The sequence below is a fragment of the Ambystoma mexicanum genome, chromosome 1p (genome assembly GCF_040938575.1).
Source record: "Ambystoma mexicanum isolate Mex_15411 chromosome 1p, UKY_AmexF1_1, whole genome shotgun sequence".
Taxonomy (NCBI): Eukaryota; Metazoa; Chordata; class Amphibia; order Caudata; family Ambystomatidae; genus Ambystoma; species Ambystoma mexicanum.
Genome location: NC_090921.1, coordinates 692,761,499 through 692,780,324, shown reverse-complemented (window position 1 = coordinate 692,780,324; position 18,826 = coordinate 692,761,499). Strand labels below are relative to the sequence as shown.

The window sequence follows — 18,826 nt, the reverse complement described above, 5'->3', positions numbered from 1 at the left end:
CCAACCCCAAATCGGACTAAAACCCATGACTACTGTATATACTGCACATACCACTCAAATGTTTAATTTGTATACTCTAATTACTTCTGAGTGTATATATTGTATATTGCTTCTACAAAATGTATAACTGTACATTCTATATCTATTGTACTATTGTAACCTGTCCTTAAGTGCCCTTTTACTCCTGGGTCTGGAGCGCTATATAAATAAACAAACAAATAGTCCAGTCTCGACTGTATAAGGGCTCTAGCAATGAATATGTAGTTTTCAACTGTGAGGAATGGTTTGCACGCGTTGATTAGCTTGGAGGTGTACGTGGCAGACGATGCGATTGGGTTGACCTGTCTGGATAAAGACTGTTGAGTCAAGAAAGACATCTAAGGTTTTAAAGTTATTGGAGACCTGTAATGCAATACAGTCGATGGAAAGGGATTTGTAGGATGGATTTAGCTTGGAGAGGGTGTTTGGAGTCCCGACCACCAGGATTTCTATCTTGTCATTTAGACTGAATGGTGTGATGGACTGCTTGTAAGTTTAAATTGTCAGTATCATAGTCCCCAGTCAGTGGAATGAAATACCTTTGTCGTCGAGGCACTCAGAGGTGTTTTGTAAATATATTGTAGAGGGTCGGGGATATGCATGAGCCCTGCTGGATGCCGCAAGTGACCCGGCTGGTGGAGCTGCAGCATTAGCTGAGAAGACTCTCACTGATCTGTCGGATAGAAATGAGAAGATCCAGTCGGTGTCCTCTGGGGAAAAGTTAGCTGCTGAGACCAGGTGATGGCAGAGTATTTGGTGGGTGAGTTATAATGGTAACTGTAAATACAAGTGGTCCTCCATGTAAGTTATACGTATGTATACAAAAACATGGACCTTGGTAATTGAGGCTAGATAAATCTATTATATACTCGATAAACAATTTTGTTCATGCAACAACAAAAAAAACTACCTTGGACCCCAATATTCCCACTACCGTCCCTTTCCTCTTGAAAATCATTGACCGGACAGCCTATCTTCAGATCCTAAACTACTTAGAATGTCACAAGCTCCCAGGCCTGCGCCAATCTGGCTTCCGCCCAGGATTCGGTACAAAAACTGCCCTGCTGGATCTGAAGAATCAATTGGACGAAATAAAGGATGCCATTAAACCTGACCTGCTCTTCCTGCTAGACCTCTCCGATACATTCGATCTGGTGGACTACCAAATACTCTGGTAATTGAGGCTAGAGAAATATATTATATGCTCGATAAATAATTTTGTTCATGCACAAAGCAATTTCAATACTGTTTGTTCATAGAGCACATAAGTTTAAATATCTTCGGCATCTTCTCATTCATTTCACCATCCATACACTTCACCATTCCACACATCCAATGATCAATTCTTACAAAATAACAGCAGGTAGTTGAACCTGAATCTAAAACAACATCTCAATGTACATTTTTGTTACACCTATAACAATTCTTAGTGTGTAGTAATGTAGAATAGCAATACAGCTTATTCACAAGATGTACATATGTTTCGGTCATAATATAGCAGCCTTATTCCAATTAGCCCAATGTTCATAGACCTTCTTCAGGATCTAGGTAGACCTAAACTGTGTTCTAACCTACTGACAATAGTTGAACGATGTCTTCCGCGACATATCTAAAAGATCAAACAAACAGTAACATCACATTACTCTCTAGCCTCTTATTTTATGGCGACACAGAATACTTGTGTGTATAGATCAAAAATGATTATCCTGGTTGACACTCCTCTCCAACAACCCTTGATGGGGGTAGCGTCAACAGAGGATCTTATCCTTCAGGCTTCTAGTGTGTATATTCAAAGAGGCCTGAAACCAAAAAGGAGAACACAGGCACAGTGAGTGTGGTTCTCCTTCTTTCTAAGTGATATTAAATGATCACTCACCACTGATACATGACGTAGAATTTACATACTATTGAATAGACTGAAGATGCCCAATAACAAAGGGTTCTTCTCATTGTTGTAAATGTTAATTCCTTAATGGCCACCCCAGGTGGAGCTATAATCCCGTGGTGATGAGTTGCAGTCCACTTGAACCCAAGCTGCAGTAAATCACAGAATGGGCAGGCGTTTACATACACAATTGCTCATTCAACCAACCTAATTGATGGACTACATGCATGAGACTTCGCCCCCTACCCCCCTCCCATCCGCAAAGCGCAGAGACAGAGGGCAACAGAATCACCCAAACTGATGTCCAAGTTCAAAACCAGGTGATTTTGTCTAGTACAACTACTCCAAACTGCAGGCGTTCATAGTATTCTTGTCCGGTGGATTCTAATAAAGAAACATGGAAGGCTTGTTGAAATAAGCTGCCGGCGGTGCTCGCAGCCTGCTTATACTATGATTCACTCTCAATGTAATGTGGAACATGGATACAGTGTAAATAGGCATCAAAACCCAAAACCTAAAGGATTTGGCTGCCTATTCTCGCTGAGGGTCGGACTAGTCGGCTCGTGGCCATAACTGACCTCAAGAAGCACACTTGTACAGTCCAAAGTGCACATCGCACCCTCCTATCTGTAAAGCACCGTAGCGTTATGTGCATACGGTGTTACGAAAATAGCTTCAACATTAGACTACCCGATTCGGCGTGTGGGTCACTGCACCTTCTTACCTACATGTGCCCGCCTTTCACCTTTGCTTGGTTTTCTCTCTGTCCCTTTTAAGATACGGGTTCAACTACTATTTGCGGAATAGATTATGGGTCTTTTAAGTTCTTCACATACTTGACTTTGTTCACTTGTAGTATAGCTTTTAGGTTTATTAGCTTCTTTACATGCTTTGCTTACTGTCTATTTTGAAGCATCGCACACTTTCAGGTAGCCCGGTAACCCACTCTGCTTCTCTAGGCTAAATGGGTTCTCCAAGTATCTCTTGCACCTCTCAGATTCTCTTTTTTCTTGGGGTTGTGGGCTTGGCAAGCAACTTGTCATCTGCTGTGCCACTGCCGTGCCGGTCTTCGGTCTGCGCTGCCTTTCTCTGCACTCTGGTTTCTTCTCCTGCTTGGCGAATTAACTTCGGCAGCGTTAACCGCTGCTTCCTTTCCCCAATGTTCCAGCCAGTGCTCGTACAGGTAACCGCGCTGCTCAGCATCTGCAGCTCTCTCGCATTGCTGTCGGCTCCCTGGGTTTTAAATGTCCTGATCTGGTAAAAGAGTTTCCAAAGACTAGACCGCATCGTAGGCTTACTGGTCTTGGTGATCTTTACTGTTTGTCTCTTCCCAGTTTCAGTAGTTGATGAATGATTCTTTGTGGTGTTGAGGAATCTGGTATGGGATGCTTTCCGGAGTAATCCTTACTGCTCCCTGCCTCTTTCTCGTTTCAGTAATTAATGTATTACTCTGGTTATCATGTCGGGGAATATTAACACTGGACTCAGTACATGGACGAGAATGAGTGGTGCAATAACCCATTAAGGCCTGAGGAATGGCGGGAACATCCCTAAAGAGAAATAGGGGTATATGTGTTTTTACCCGATGGTATCTCGTCTCTCCCCCTGAGGGTCGCCTCTCCCCAGGTGGTGGTCCTTCATATAGCCACTCCCAGAGTCGGGATCAGGTAGTGGCTGCCGTCGCCTCGCAACATAAGGAAAGGCTACCTGAGGGAAAGAAGTGATGATACCATCAGATTCTTCACAGTACCCACGCAGAGTTACAACCAGAAGTCCTTGCAACGGTGAACAGCTGGTTATGGGTCTTGCAGAGGAAGTGCAAAGATGCATGCTCCTACGGCTGCAAAACTGTTGCTGTACCTTGTCCAAGACTTTTTCACAGCACCAGCCCTGAGGTAAGGTTTCCCTGCAAAGCAGTGTCGTGTGCTGCATTTTGCGCCCACTTGGCTCCATGTTGCCTTTTAAATAAAGTACATTCTCCATTTTGCGCCCATCTGACTTTGTGTGCTGCATTTTGCGCCCACTTGGAACTATGTTGACTTTAAATAAATGAAGTAGTTTCCTGGTTTTGTGCCCATCTGGCTTTGTCTTCCCTTTAAAAAAAAAAAAAAATAAGGTAAATTCCCCAAGGTGCGCTCGGCACCTTCCCAAGCTAAGCCCTGAGGCATTTCCATTAACCCCCGCCCACCTCTCAACCCTCCCAGCACACGTAATTGGTCCGTGCTTTATGCACACACAACGAAGAGAGCCCTGCCCTCGCATTGTGCCCTTCGAGACCTTTTTCACAGCACCAGCCCTGAGGTAAGGTGGCCCTGAAAAGCAGCATAGTGTGCTGCATTTTTGCACCCACTTGGCACTATGTTGTCTTTAAATAAATGAAGTACATCCCCTGTTTTGCACCCATCTGGCTTTGCCTTCCCTTTTTAAAAGAGAAATAAAGTAAATTCCCCCAGGTGCGCTCGGCACCTTCCCAAGCAAAGCCCTGAGGCATATCCTTTAACCCCCGTCCGCCTCCAAACCATCCCAGCACCCGTGATTGGTCTGTGCTTTATGCACACACCATGAAAAGAGCCCTGCCTTGCCTCTCCCATGCCCTTGACCCGCCCCCATCCATGATTGGGCAAATACTGCATTTATTAGCCCCTCCCAGAGCAGCCCCCTGGCCGTGCAGCCCCTGCTGCTAAGGGCCCTGAGGCAAAGGGTGGCTCCTACATTGGCAGCTCAAAGGTGTGTCTGCAGGGGAAGCCAGTAGCCAGCCGTCAACCAGCAGCAACCACCAAAGTGTGGCATGGGTGGGGGGGTAGAGCCCTGCTACTCTACATTACCTTACCAAAGAACATAGACTGCCAGGCGAACATCACTTACATCACTCATACTTAGAATCGTGACCATTAGCCTGGCCGCTTTTGTTCTTTATTTATTATGACCTTTTGGACGTTATTTTTTTACATTTTTAATTGTAATCCCTTCTTAATTTGAATGTTAGTGCCACATCTAGATCGGATTGTGCACATTAGCCCGCGTCGCATCTATATAGGATTGGGAATGTCAGTAAGTGCCACAATTAGATAAAATTGTGAAGGTTAGCAAGTAACACATTTAGATAGAATTATTAACATTAGCCTGCTCCGGACCCAGACAGAATTGTGAATGATAGAAAATACTACACTTAGATAGAATTGTTGTGAACATTAGCCTGTGTCACATCTAGACAGGATCGTGAATGTCAGCCAGTGCCACATCTAGATAGAATAGCGATTATTAGCCATTGCCACATCTTGACTGCATTGTGAATATTACTGATGCCAGATTTAGATAGAATTGTGAATGCTAGCTTGCTTCGCATATAGACAGGTTTTGAAGATGCGGCAGTGCCACATTTGAATATAATTGTGAATATCGGCGTGCGTCATTTATAGACAGGATTGTGAATATTAGCCAGTGCCGGATCTAGATAGAAATGCAGAGATATTCATGGGCCACATCTAGAAAGAACGTGGAAATTTAGCACATCACTTCCAGATAGATAGCGAGGCCAATAACCAACCCACTAACAATTTCACCTCTCTGCTTAAATCTCTCAAACTCTAACCAAACGCAACCACAACCCTAAAGCACAACAAACCGCACAAACTTAACTACACCACAACAACAAAACAAATCACACAGCTTCGCACAACAGCACACAACGGCTACCAATCGGAAAGCACCCTAAGCTCAGCGAACAGTGTTAACTGAACTGAAGCTGCCAATAGCACATTGCTGCTCTCTTGCATTTATCCCGCTCGTTCCCACTAACTCACCCCCTGACCTCCTTCCCTTTTCAGATCCGCCAGAGCGCCAGGGGACCACTCCGGTGGTGATGGTGCGCAGTGCACATATCCATTAACATTTACATTTAACAGGTGACTGGTTGGCCTTACCAGTCTTTGGGAGGAAGGCTCCTCGCAGATGAAGGATGAGGTTTGCAACACAGTGGTATTGGCTGAGCCAGTGCTGTGTTCTGCAGCAGTCCTTCTGCGTTGCTTTCTCATAGTCTTCTATGTATCTATTCAGCTCCAGTTGTTGATTTGGTTCCTGGGTCCAGCTCATCTACTTCTATGCAGAAAATGGGCTCTTCAGTAAGGACACTTCAACATTGAAACCTGGAGGTGGCTGTCCACTGGTGGACAGCCAACCTTCCAGAATATGCCCAGCAACATCTAAGCCCTTGGAGGATTATGGATTGGGGCAAACGGCCCCTTCCATATTATCAGCCCTTTCCCTGAACAAAGCAGCCATGTAACTATTTAGACAAATATGGGGGCTGGGACTGTAGAGTTCCAATCATGTTTCAGCCAGGTGTATGTCTGTTGCTGGGCAGATTAGACAGCTCTTTCCAGTTTGAATGGTGTATAGATCCTTGCCTTTGGTGGGCTTGGGGCGACCCCTGCTCCAATTGGAGATGAGGAGTCCTGCAGCCATTCGTCAGATTGTCATTGGAGCCAAGAACCCTGCGAAGAGTTGCAGCTACCTCAAGACCTGATGACAATTGAAGACATCCAGCATTGCATCCAGTCAAATGCTTGTGAAGCCCTGTCTGTGCTTCGAGGTCCTGAGGATTCTTGTTTGTGCTTGACCTTTGGGCTGGTGCGATACAACCGGTCCAGAGCCCTATACGAGGGGCCTACATAAAGATTTCGGAAGCATCCCGGGAACTACCATATGGGCTAAACAGCTTCAACTATGGCATCTTCAGTACATCTGTCCCAGTTCTCGGTTTTGGCTTGGAACTCCACAAGTCTTAGGTTTGTGGCCTAAAACAAGTCCTCATGCAGCTGCTGCCCTCCATCACGAAGAGGGACCTTTCTGGAGCAGAGTCTTTGTTGCTGCCATGAGTGTTTCTTGTCACCCCCACCCCTCCGCCCCAATCAGGGTGTTCTTTTGGTGTTGCCCGTTTCAGTCGTGGCCTGTGAAACCATATTTTTGGAGCACGGAACTGCTACCTAGCCAGATCCAACTGCGAACTAGAAAACTACCACTGAACCCATGGCCCTTGACCCCCTGCAACAGGACCCTCAACTGGGCACAGTGAATATGGGACCCCTAACAGTAGTTTCTCATTCAATCTGAGTGATGGGGTTTGCTTTCCTGTTTTCACCTCCCTCCCGCCACAGGGTGGTAACAGCATAAAGTCCTCACCCTAAATCTCTCTTTCCTGGATGTGATCAATGGAGTTCTAGCCAAGGATCCACCCCCCCACTTCCACTGGAGTGATGGAATTGGGAACATACCCCTAATCTACTTAACATAACTTTTGTTTTGGTTTTGCTGTAATATTTTACCTACCTGTTGGGTTTTGCCAAGACTTGTTGTTCACTTCTACAAACGTTCAGACCCTTGCACCAGAACTTACCTCGGATGTTTGCCTCTTAGGTACTAGACCTTTCTTTAGCAATGACTGACTTCTAAAGTGTTAGGTGCCTTATTTTATAAGGCAGAGTATTTTGTTTCCATGGTTTTTCTAATGGTTTTTAAGCACCTTTTAATACCTACTGTCTGTAGTTGCATTGCTAAACTGCTTTTACTTTTTTCATGGTCAAGTGTCCGTGATCTCTAGGCAGATCACTAACTGTATTGTTTGCTGTTATCCAAGGCAGCAAAGCATCATTTGAAATGGAGAGCTGCCTCATGTGTACTGCTGATATGTTAATTAAGCTAGTACGTTCGGTCAGTTAGAGGTGATCCATTTAGGATGTTTAGGTAGTCCAGTTAAGCATGTTTGATGGCGCTAGTAATGGATACCCTATTTCTGCTTGTGTTCCAGGCAGAAAGTGAGCGATGCTTGGGGGATGTAAACTTCCACGGCTCGCTACTGCTTCAACAGTTACTTCACTTCACTGACCCATCTCCGGTCTTACTCAGTCTGGCTGCCATGATGGAGAAGGACCTAGTCACCTTGGCCTGCAGCCAAGCAGGCAGTCATGTTTTTGATGCCTTGCTAATCAGTGACTCTATCCCAGAAAAGAAGAAGAAGAAAGTCTTAAGGAAGTTGAAGGTCTGTCTTGACTGTGGCTTTGTCTTGCTCTTTTTCTCTTTTACTAGGGGACACATTTAATTACTGAGCTATTGTGAATACCTTGATGTTTAGCGACATGTTCTTCTTCCAACAGGGACATTACATAAAGTTGGCCTGCAACAAACATGGTAGCCGTGTTTTGGATCGGATCTGGAATGCTGCGACTCTGGGGGTAAAGCAGGAAATGGCTCAGGAGCTTGGTATGTACAATAGTTCCTCTTCAAATTGTAGCCACTCCTCAGATCCCGCTTGTGCCTTTGTAAACCTTGTAATCTGACACAGTTGTTGTTTGGTAGCTTATAACACTTTGTCACTTTCATTGTATGGTCCAAATGCAGATCAACCCCTACCATGTTACGTAGGATTAAGACAATTTTGAATCTACTAGAGTATAAAGAAAACACTTCTGCACAGCAACTCCAAATCCCTTCAAATCTAGCCACACTGAGAATATTTTAATACGAGCCTTGGGTGATGTAGAACACTGGTCTTCGATATCTCCACTGGCTTCCAATAAGTGTGCTCTCTTTTTAAGACCCTGGGTTTGGGGTACTATCATCATCTTTGGCATGCCACCTAACACATTAATAAAGTTGTCAATTAGGGCTCAATTTGATGAATTATACACAGAACTTTTCCTTTTAAAAGACTTGAAGTGTTCCATCCGTCTTAGCTCCTCTGCTATCCCCATACTTGTACCACGCTGGTTGCATGTACAGTTAACCATTGCTTCCCAGCTGGGTTTGCACTTTATAAGTCACTTACATATATGCTTGTGAGGTTATGCCCCAAGTACCCCTCGCGGATTGGAAACCATTGCTTGTCAGTAAATTGTCCAGTTTTGCAGGCTGAAGCTGCCAGCCAGTTCTACTGCTACATAGCTTTTGTTAGTAAATATGCCATTATGCCTCTTGCTGGGTTAAAACCACAAGACTCCTCTGCTTGAAAAAACATAACTAGGTGAACCCTGAAATGGCTTCAAATGGTCTTCGATAATGACATCAAAAACACTGTCAAAGACAAGGGCTAAGGAGCAGCATTTTCTTCCTAATGCCCACAGTTTTATCACACAACACAAGAGGAAGTTGTTAAGATGCTATTCTTCACTGCTACGTATTTGGAGGCCTACAGCTCGCTAAATCTCCCTGTTGGAAAGTCTAACTATCCCTCATTCCAATTGTTCCTTTCCTAGTTGACGCTGGTGTGCAGCCTATCCAACAAAGGGTTCAGAAGGACTTACCCTCACTAGCTCACTACTTTTCTATATCTAAAATATTTAAACAAACAGTACTGGGGGAGTTTTTTCCTAATTTTATTCCTCCCTCTTCAGTGTAGTAAAAATTGCAGTTAATTCTGCTTCATCCGTTTAAAAAGAATTCTTTTTGTGATCTTCTAAACCCGGGCTGTCAGTCAATTTGAGTGTCCTGGGGGTTCGGGGAATCAACCTGGGGAAGTAACACTGATCTTAATAGCTCCAATGTCGGCACGCCAGACTTTGTTCTCACGCCTACAAATGATGTTCCCGAGTCCTCCCAGGAAACTACCCTGCATGTACAACCTGTTGGCCCAGGATCAGGGAACAGTGCTGCACCCATGATCCCAGAAGCTGAATTTAGCAGCTTGGCTCCTGAGGTCATAGATTTTGGTCACCTTAACCTAGTCCACAATGGTTGACGAGTTGTCCTTTCTGATCCTGGTCCGGCTCTCAGACTCAATGGACAGGGGCTAAGACTCCCTCAGTTGTGAACTACGGGAGGTTAGACAGACCCTGAAGGAACTCTTGGGGAAAGTCAGCTTCCTGGAGGGTTTCATTACAGCCTCAACTAGGACCACTATTCAGCCGACGTGTTTTGCAGGGTCCAGGCGGAACTTCAAGCTAATGTTGAAAGGGCTGACCCATCAAGACATATTGTTTTAGAGGCTCAAGGGTTATCTACGAAACGCGTACATTTGCCTTCAGTGTCTGTGTTTGGTATGGAGGATGATGCTGTACAGGCAATTGGGAGCAGTAGCTTTATTGAGCCATAACCCTCTGGTACTGGTCCTTTACCTAAAAAAAAAAAAAAAAAAAGGGGCAGATCCCAAAAGAAGTCTAAACTGTAAACCCCCACCAAAACTGAAAAATAGGGGATTGCAGAAATTCTTAAATTCAGGATGGAGGTGGAAAAGGGCTCAGCCCTTGCAAAGATGGAGTCAGAACAGAAAAAAGGGCTTTTATAAGAGTGTGGAATGCAAAGTGGGAGGGTTAAGAGTGGTCCTTTGCAAGGTGGGGGACTGGTGAAGGAGGTTAGTACCCATCATGGGGGATTGTTTATTGAGGAAAGCCCATCCTTCAATTTAAGTAACATCCCGCTCCTCCTGTGGAATGAGGAAACACTAGAACCTGCAACTGGTATTAACCCTTATGAGGATTCAGACAGGGTAATCCCTGTAGTAGGATTAGTTTCTGGGAAATGTTGAGTTGTGAAGGAGTCAATTCTGAGACCACTGAATGGCAGTAAACCTATACCGCTTGAGGGGCCGCACAGTATAAAAAAAGTACTGCAGCTGCAGTAAAGCACCCATGGGTGCCCATTTTGTCAAAAGGGCGCCGGTCTAATTTTTTCACCATTTCTTGCTGGAAAGGTACTTCTTGAAATTTACTCTGCGCGCCAAACCAGGTTTGGTCCATTTGTTTGTTTTGTCTTTGGTGGGATTCACGAGTGAAGCCCGCCTCTGGCTCCGGTATATCTGGCAGGGGCAGGAAGTGAGGGAGGTGCCCGAAACTCTGTGCTTAATCCCCTTGGTTACAGGAATGTACGCAAATGTAATTGGCCGGCTGGCTGTCCGGCAAGGACAGCCGTCCTGTTGTATGATTGACAACTAGGCTGGAATGAATGGGAGAAACCTGCATAAAAGGCTAGGCTTTTTGGCTTGGAAGGCAGAGCCAACCACTGGATGAAGGAATCCGAAGAAGAACTTGGAAGAGACGCCTGCTGCAACTCCTGAACCGTTGGTTTGCCCGGTGAAGCCCTGCTGCTGTGCTGAAGCTCCAAATTTGCCTCGACTAGAGAAGCCATGAAAGGACGACTTCTCCCCTTGAGTTGGTGGGATCAATCAACTCCAAAGTGAACTCGTTTGGCCATCCTCTCGGAGCTGGCTGTACTTCTGCTGCTGGAACCCCAAACGTAGTGTATCACTTAAGTCTGACCCGAGCTTGTGGAAGATACTCCGGACTCCCAGTAAGCAGGACTGACCAAACTTGAGCCACCTCAACAGAGTGCTGGACCCCAGGTGCGAGGAAAGTCCAGAGTGGTATCAGAGAGTCTGCGGTGGTGCTATTTGCTGAGACGCGATGGAGCTGAAACCGCGAAGTGCCGCTGAATAGAAGTTTGTCCTTTTCTGCTGCTGACCATCCCATCCCATTGCAGTGTAGGAGTCCTGAGACGTCCTCCCTCTTGTCCCTGACAATGTCAGTTGGGAAAAAGTCTAGGTGAGCTGAAGCACTTCTTGCAGGTAAGTAAAGGTCTTGCACAATGTTTTAGAAGTCTTTGTAGAAGAATCAAAGTAGGGTCACAAGCTGGGAGGCTTATGATGGGTAGAAGATGCAAGCAACTCTACAGAAGCAACCAATACAAATCTCAACTGAGATCAAGTAAGGCTACAACAACAAGAGGTAAAGTCCTCCCAAACCTTACAGTACTTTTGGTTAGAAGAAATGGTTCCAGCTGGCTTCTGTTCCTGTGCAGCTCTGTAGATCCTGTTGTTCCTGGGCCTCAAACATTGCCTGGCCTAGCTCCCTGAATGACACTTCTCTCCTCTGCTTGTGTCTTACCTTCCCTCCAGGAAATTGTTTATTTATTTTGTATTGTGGGGTTCAACAAAAGTACTTGCCTGCTTCAGAATATTTGTGTGATCTCTTGTTTTATTCTGAAATCTCGTTACTTTAACACTCATCTCAGTATTGCTCTAAATGTACCAGTGATATAGTAATGTACACAGTGTCCTAGCTATTCATCACCTGAGGGTGTGGGAAGTGTCTGTGTGCCATCCCAAATGGGTATTTGCTGATTTAGAGAAACTAAGGGTCTGTATTTTGGCATGTATTTGTGTTACTATTATATTGCCCCTTCTGAAGAAGGCTTATTCGAACTGACTGTTAAATACCTTAATAATGGTTAAATCAAGAAACCTTGGGTGTAAGAGTTTATTTGGATGCTTGTCACTGTGAATCTCTATGTAACTCCCCTAATGCTCACATTGACCCCTCTTGAGATAAGCCTGGCTGCTCAGCTACACTACCAACCTGTGTAGTACAGACTTCTACCAAAGGTTGGGTTCCTATTACCAGGAGGTCAAGGTTGTTGTAGTGCACCCAAAGGGTACTTTTCCAAATCTTGCTTAACACTGGTGGCAGGCGATGGGGATCTATTGTAGAGTTGTTACACTAACTATTTGCTTTGCTTTCGTTCAACTAAAACGTTCAACTAAAAACCTTCACAAGGCTAAGCTCCACTAGAACAGCGATTGCAACATGCCAAACATGGATAACTTCAGTCAGGAAGCCCTGATCATTTTAACAGTAGATCAACTGAAAGAAATGTGTAAAGTCAGGAATCTCCCTGTTAAAGGAAAGAAAAATGAATTTATTGCAAGATAGTTGAATCATCAAAGTCTGGGTCGTAGGCCTGCCACACCTACTAACCTCATCCAACTCTAATGTCTTAGAAGAGCCGGGGGGGGATATATATCTCCCCAGATAGGAACGCCCCCTATGCCTCAGCTTGCCCTTTTGCCTCCACTTTTATCCACTGGGACCCCACAAGGTCCATCACGGAGTCCAGAATGTGTCTCTTGAAAAAATTAGACTTGAATTGGAATTTGAAAGGTTGCAAGCCCAAGCTGAAGCCAAAATCAGGGCATCAAACTCAGGGAATTGGCAATGCAACAGTCCAAAGAAGCAGTGAGTATGTATGATGTGAAACTTGATGTTTTAGATTGGTTGGGTGCTTTTGAATACTATCATGGGATTCAAGGTCTCACAGGGAATCAGTTGATTCCTTGGCTTTTGTCTAGGCTCCCCCCGGTTGCAACTGATGCTGTAATGGAGGTGGGGGGAACTTGAAAGATTGGAGTATAGAAATGTGAAGCTAGCTTTGACAGCTAGATTTGGGAAAACGCCTTCCCCAGTACCTTAAGAGGTTTAGGACCCTCAAAAAGACTGACGGTACCCCTTGGGCTGCCTGGGTGTGTGAATGTTTGAAAAACTTAGATGGTTGGGTTAAGAGTTACAGAGAGAACTCCTTTGAAGGAATGAGGAATCTGTTTATTTTTTTTAATCTATTTTTGATGCCTGCTCTCCTGAGCTGGGACAGCACTTGGCTGACTCAAAAGAGATTGATCACAAGAAGCTAGCAAAGGCTGCTGACTTCTGGGTTGCCAACAGGACCAATCGCAAGGAATCTGGGGCCCCTCACAAAAAGGATGAAGGGGAAGTGGCACAAGAATGATGACTAAGCAAATTCTAAATCCTCCCACCCAAAAGAGGGCCACAAACATAAGAAGGGTAAACCATTTGGGAAACCAGGTCAGTCTAGTGAAACCTCTGGTGCAAAACCAGAGGGAGGTCAGCAGAAGCCCCCATTTGTCAAAATATTTGGAAAATGTTATGCTTGTGGGTCAACTGACCATATGAAAGGGGATCCCAGATGCAAGGGTAAACCTTCAGGGGTCCACACTGCCTCCTTGGCCTTCATCCCTGAAGGAGAAGTACATATGGCAAGTGGAAACTTTCATCTATTGGCTGAAGACCCGATTGAAGTCTCAGCCAGTGTTTCTTTAGTATCCAGGGTCTGTGGGAACAGCAGAATGTAGATATGTATAACTCTATTCCAGATAATACCAAAGATATTACAAGGACAGTGTACTTGTGAATGGTCAGGAGACCCCTGCTATTAGAGACACTGGGGCCAGCATTACAGTGGTGGGTGAAACATTTTTCAAACCTGATGATGTTGCTAAGGCACCCAAAGGCCCCACTAAGCTTGCTGGAGGCCCTGTCCAGATGGTTCCAATAGTACCAGCTCTCATCCAGTCCAACAATATGACTGGAAAATACTTGTCGGTGTAAAAATGAGGTGCCTGGGAGAGTCCTGTTGGGGAATGACTTAAAAGCTCTTGGAGTTGTATCGAGCACCCCGAGGCCGCCCAGTAAAAGGAAGCAGGAGCAGAACAGACTGGCCAGCGAGCAAACATTGAATGACTCTCGATAGGAAGTTACAGAAGCACCTATAACTCCCAGTCCACAGGAAGAACAACCTTCTGATTCCAAAAAGAAAGAGACAAAGGGGAAACCCAAGATCTCAGGAATAAAGAGAAGTGTCACCCCTGTGCACAAAAGGACATCCCTGAGAGGACAGTCCAAGGTCACACCTGTGACCCCTCCACCATCTGAGGCTGAGTGAGAGGACCAACCAGAGGATGGTGAACCAGTTACTTGTGAAACAGAACTGGAAGAAGCCCTTTCCCCTGTTGGAGATCTGGATCCTAAAGACCATCCTGAGCTGCAGACTTTGCTTGCAGAAGGTTGCCCCTGCAGGGCAGACTTCAACAGGGGTCAAAGAGTGTCCTCCTCTTGAAGGACTTCACCAACAGGCAGCTTCCCAGCTGGATGGGCAAGAGCCAGGGAAGCACAGGCTGTACTGGGCGGATGGCCTCCATTACAGTAAGCATATAGAGTCTACCCCAGGGGACTACAGAAGACTTGTAGTGCCTCAGGAGGTGCGACCTCAGTTTCTACAGTTAGCCTATGAGATTCCTTTTGCTGGTCACTTAAGTTTTAAGAAGACCAAGGAAAGGATTTCTCTGTATTTCTACTGACCTAAGATGGGATCTGATGTAGATCAATTCTGCAGAAGCTGTCACACTTGTCAGACTTCTGGCAAGAGTGGAGCCAAACACCTGGCACCCTTGATGCCCCTCCCAGTGGTGGGAGTACCTTTTGAGAGGGTAGGGATTGACATTGTTGGTCCCTTAGTCCCTTCTACCTCTTCAGGCAACTGATTTATATTGGTTGTGGTAGACCATGCTACCATGTATCCTGAAGCCATACCTATGAGGACTGTTACTTCTCAGGCAGTGGCTAAGGCCCTCCTTGGTATTTATACAAAAGGTTGGTTCCTATTACCAGGAGGTCAAGGTTGTTGTAGTGCACCCGAAGGGTACTGCTCCAAATCTTTCCTAACAGTGGTCTAAAGTCCGTTTGGAGGTCTCTTAACAGCTATCCGGCGTAATCAAGGCTTCACAGCTTGTAAAGTAGAAACTGACAGATCGAATATGCTTGCAATCCTTCTAGAATGGTCACTTCAAGGCTCCAATGTGACTAGGAAGTGCTTATTAGTTAATGTATATTTCAACCCTGAGATCTCACACATGGAGGAAGCATTGTCTGCACTTTAATTCTTACTCTTTGGGGGAAATGCCAGAGGAGGGAAGTGTCAGTTATTGATTTGGGAGATTTTAACGCTGAATGTTTGGACGATGCCTGTTACCAGGCCCCAAATACGACGTGGACTTCAACGTTGGCCCATTAAAGGGGTCTAAGGGTTCACCAGGAGCTTGAGGCCTGGGATCTGACACTACTTAATGGCAATTTCTCTGTTGATGTGCCACCCTATTTCGCATGGTATAATGGTCCTTGGCAATCACCCCTGAACTAGTTTTTGTTTCTGCTAACTTGTTATAGGGGGGTGGGAATTTGGAGATGATTCAAACATACCGTAGCGATCATTGTATGGTGCGATGCGAGCTGTCAATATTACAGCTGGTTCGCGCAAAAGCCATATCAATGAATGTTGAGATCAACCATAAAACCACGCTGTGAAGTGGTCCCAGAAAATCGCTTTGCCTTTTGATGCTCAAATTACTGGTCTATTTACATCAAGTGTAAAGCAGATTTCTTCACCAAGAGGCTTTGCCTCTTGCATTCGATCAACCCATTTGGATTTATTGCCTGTCAAACAATTGGAAAAAAGCTAAAAAATGATGGGTCCTAACCATGCTTTTGATGCTGAGATTCTCATGCGTAAAAATCAGACGCGCTCAGAAATTAAAGCTATTCAAAGGGTGCAGCCCTAGGGAGAAAGGATAGAAATTTGAAGGGTGAACAATACCTTTAATAATTGGTTGAAAGGCCATAAATGTGTTATGGCGATAAATGATGCAGAACGAATGCTGGGATATATCTTGGGTAATACAAGCAAGTAAACCCAGGGACATTGACCAATTCCTGCAGATTCAAGCGATATCAGAAGAAGCTTGGGTGAAGTATTTTAGGGATGTCTATGTTAAGGAGGATTTGGTTAACCGTGTCCATTTCTTTTGCCCTAGCTGTGGAAGGGCTCTCTTGTGACCTCGAGGACATTGCACTTCTTATTAAGCCCAGCAAAAGATCAAATGCCACTGGCCCCAATGGTTTGACTAGTTTAACCTTTAAATCTAATGTTTTGTTGTAGTCCCAAGTAATGTCCTGTTTGTTTGTGAACATTCTATTAAAAAGGGATCATCATGGATCCTGTGACGCAGCATTGATGGTCCTGATTTCTGAGGGGGAGGACAGATTATCTCCCCTACAGTATAGGCCAATTGCATTATTAGGTGCCAAGAAATTTCTGAAAGAGCTTCCAAAATGGGCAGATAGAAGGCCACAAGGGGGCGCAGGGAGGTGGAAGCCTCTCTGTAGACCTAGAGCCCTGAGGTCCTAGAAAGTGGACTGAGCCCCCACTTCTAGCCCCCCCCCCTCCCCCAGCGAGCAGAACCGGACAGCTGAGTGTGAGAACCCGCCCAGTACCAACTGTTCCAGTCCCGGAGTAATTTGGCCCCATATCAGCTGATAACGGGCTGGAAAAGATCTTGCCTGGAAAGTGAAAGTAAAAACCAGCTCTTACTTCGCGGCATAGAGGAGGAGCGAACAGCCAGCAGGCCTGCGGAGCGCCCCGGCGGGGTAGTTGAGGGACACTAGTGGCTGCCCACACCGAAGACTCAGATGCTCCATAGGTACAAAACATTGTCCCTTAGAACAACGTGCGAGCCGTGCCACCCCAGCTGCATACAATCAGACACCCTGCAAGAGGTGGGGACCCGCAGCCTGCACCCGCCTCAAAGACTGTTCCAGCTCGCTTTTGCCCCCACACAAATGCTGAGGGACTCAGTGTCTACATGTGGAGCACCTGAAGGGAAGGGGTGAAGCGAGGCACTACTTGTGGCCCCCCTTCATCTAGCCCCGATCTCTGGGACGGGGTGGGGCGGTATGCCAGAGTGACCCCTTCTACCACCGACACGCCATCCACAGCAGTCCTACTGGTGAACTCACTGCTAGCACAGTCACACTGCAACTCATACCGGACAGAGGGTTGGGCCCCCACTTCTGGGGCGTGCGCCCTCCTCTGAGGTCCTAACCAGCTGGCGTAGGTGGAATCGTCTGAGGTCGCCCCCAGTGGTTGAGGAGCAAGTTCTTTGTGCCCAACGGCCCCCTTTGTCAGGAGAAACTCCTCAGGGAGATTGCCCCTATTCACAAGACGGTAAACGGCAAAGTCCTCGCAGGTTTTGGAGTGGTCAGGCACTTTCCCACAAGCTGGTCAAGGCCCACGAGACAGAGGGTGGCCTCACACCAAGCAACACTCTCGTGAGCGGATTGGAACCGCTGGGACACAGGTAAGCGGTGAAACAAAGTTGAGACATAGTCCTGAGCGTCTTGAGGCCCTCAGACTATCAACACAGAGATTAATGAATGGCCACGGCGGTTGGAATCTTGAGGGATACACATCCGCCTGAGGGACTGCTGGGATCCTAAAGAGCCCTGTTCACATATCACAACCCGCCTGCTGCCATCCGGTCCCTCCCCCCCACTGACAGTGAGATTGGACCAGCCTATTGTTACACATTCACGGAGCTACATTCCCCTGCACACTGTAGAGAAGCGACGAAGGGTTGGGCCCCCGGTCCAGGGGCGTGTGCCCTCTTTCGAGGTGTCATCGAGGGTCTAAGCACAACTACATCGTCCTCTGCCCAGGATGGACGGAGGTAACTCGTCCCCTAAGTCTGCCCCTCTTTTTTTCGATAGAAAAGGATCACTAGCCGAAACCAAAAGACCTTGACCTCCATAAGCGGACCTAGTAGAGCAAAAGTGATATGATTTGGCTATTCTCCTCCTTCGGTCTCTGCACTCCTCTTGAAGTAAGTGGACTGTGAAATAACGTCGCAGATTTGATTACCTGCTAAAAGTGCAGTGTTTTATTTGCTGTAGTTACAGAAATATGTATTAACTCAAATACAGTCTAAATGAAGGACTGCAAGTGATAGTTCACTGTGTTATATTCACACAAAGTTCACGACATGTTCAAATTCAGAAATTCACCCATTCACAAAAGATTGTCGGATAGTCTTGAATAAAGATTCTCTACATTTGTTAATACAAAATGGTTATGCAGAATCTTGCTAGAACTCAAAATAGCGAACACAAAATTGCCAACACGTATTTCAACCAGTTGGGTCCTCCTCAGGGCATACTTTAGGCAATACAACTATTGAGTTATGTTACTACACTATCCATATATTCATGAAAACACGAGTAATATGTAGATCAGTCAAAATTAACTCACTGTTGGGGGAGAGGAGAGGTGAAAGGTGAAAAAACGGAGGAAAAACAACCATTACATTGTTGCAAAATCTCCATTGGAAATAATTGTGTTCGTTTTTGAAAAAATGCAGTGATATTTCATAAGTAATCTAACTACCTGGAGTCTATGGTCTGATTGTTCCACAAATTGATTTCTAGGAATTCCCAAATAATCATCATACGACTTTGG

The 18,826-nt window shown here is 45.7% G+C and overlaps 1 protein-coding gene across 4 annotated transcripts in view; it reads left to right on the top strand.

Annotated features, from left to right (window-relative positions):
- NOP9 (NOP9 nucleolar protein) overlaps positions 1-18,826 on the top strand; it is a 466,866-nt gene that overhangs the window by 327,573 nt on the left and 120,467 nt on the right. For all 4 annotated transcript variants that reach the window (XM_069649902.1, XM_069649900.1, XM_069649887.1 and 1 more), the window contains 2 exons: positions 7,731-7,961; positions 8,077-8,182. In XM_069649902.1, the coding sequence (XP_069506003.1) occupies positions 7,731-7,961; positions 8,077-8,182 (337 nt within the window). The remainder of the gene's footprint in view (positions 1-7,730; positions 7,962-8,076; positions 8,183-18,826) is intronic.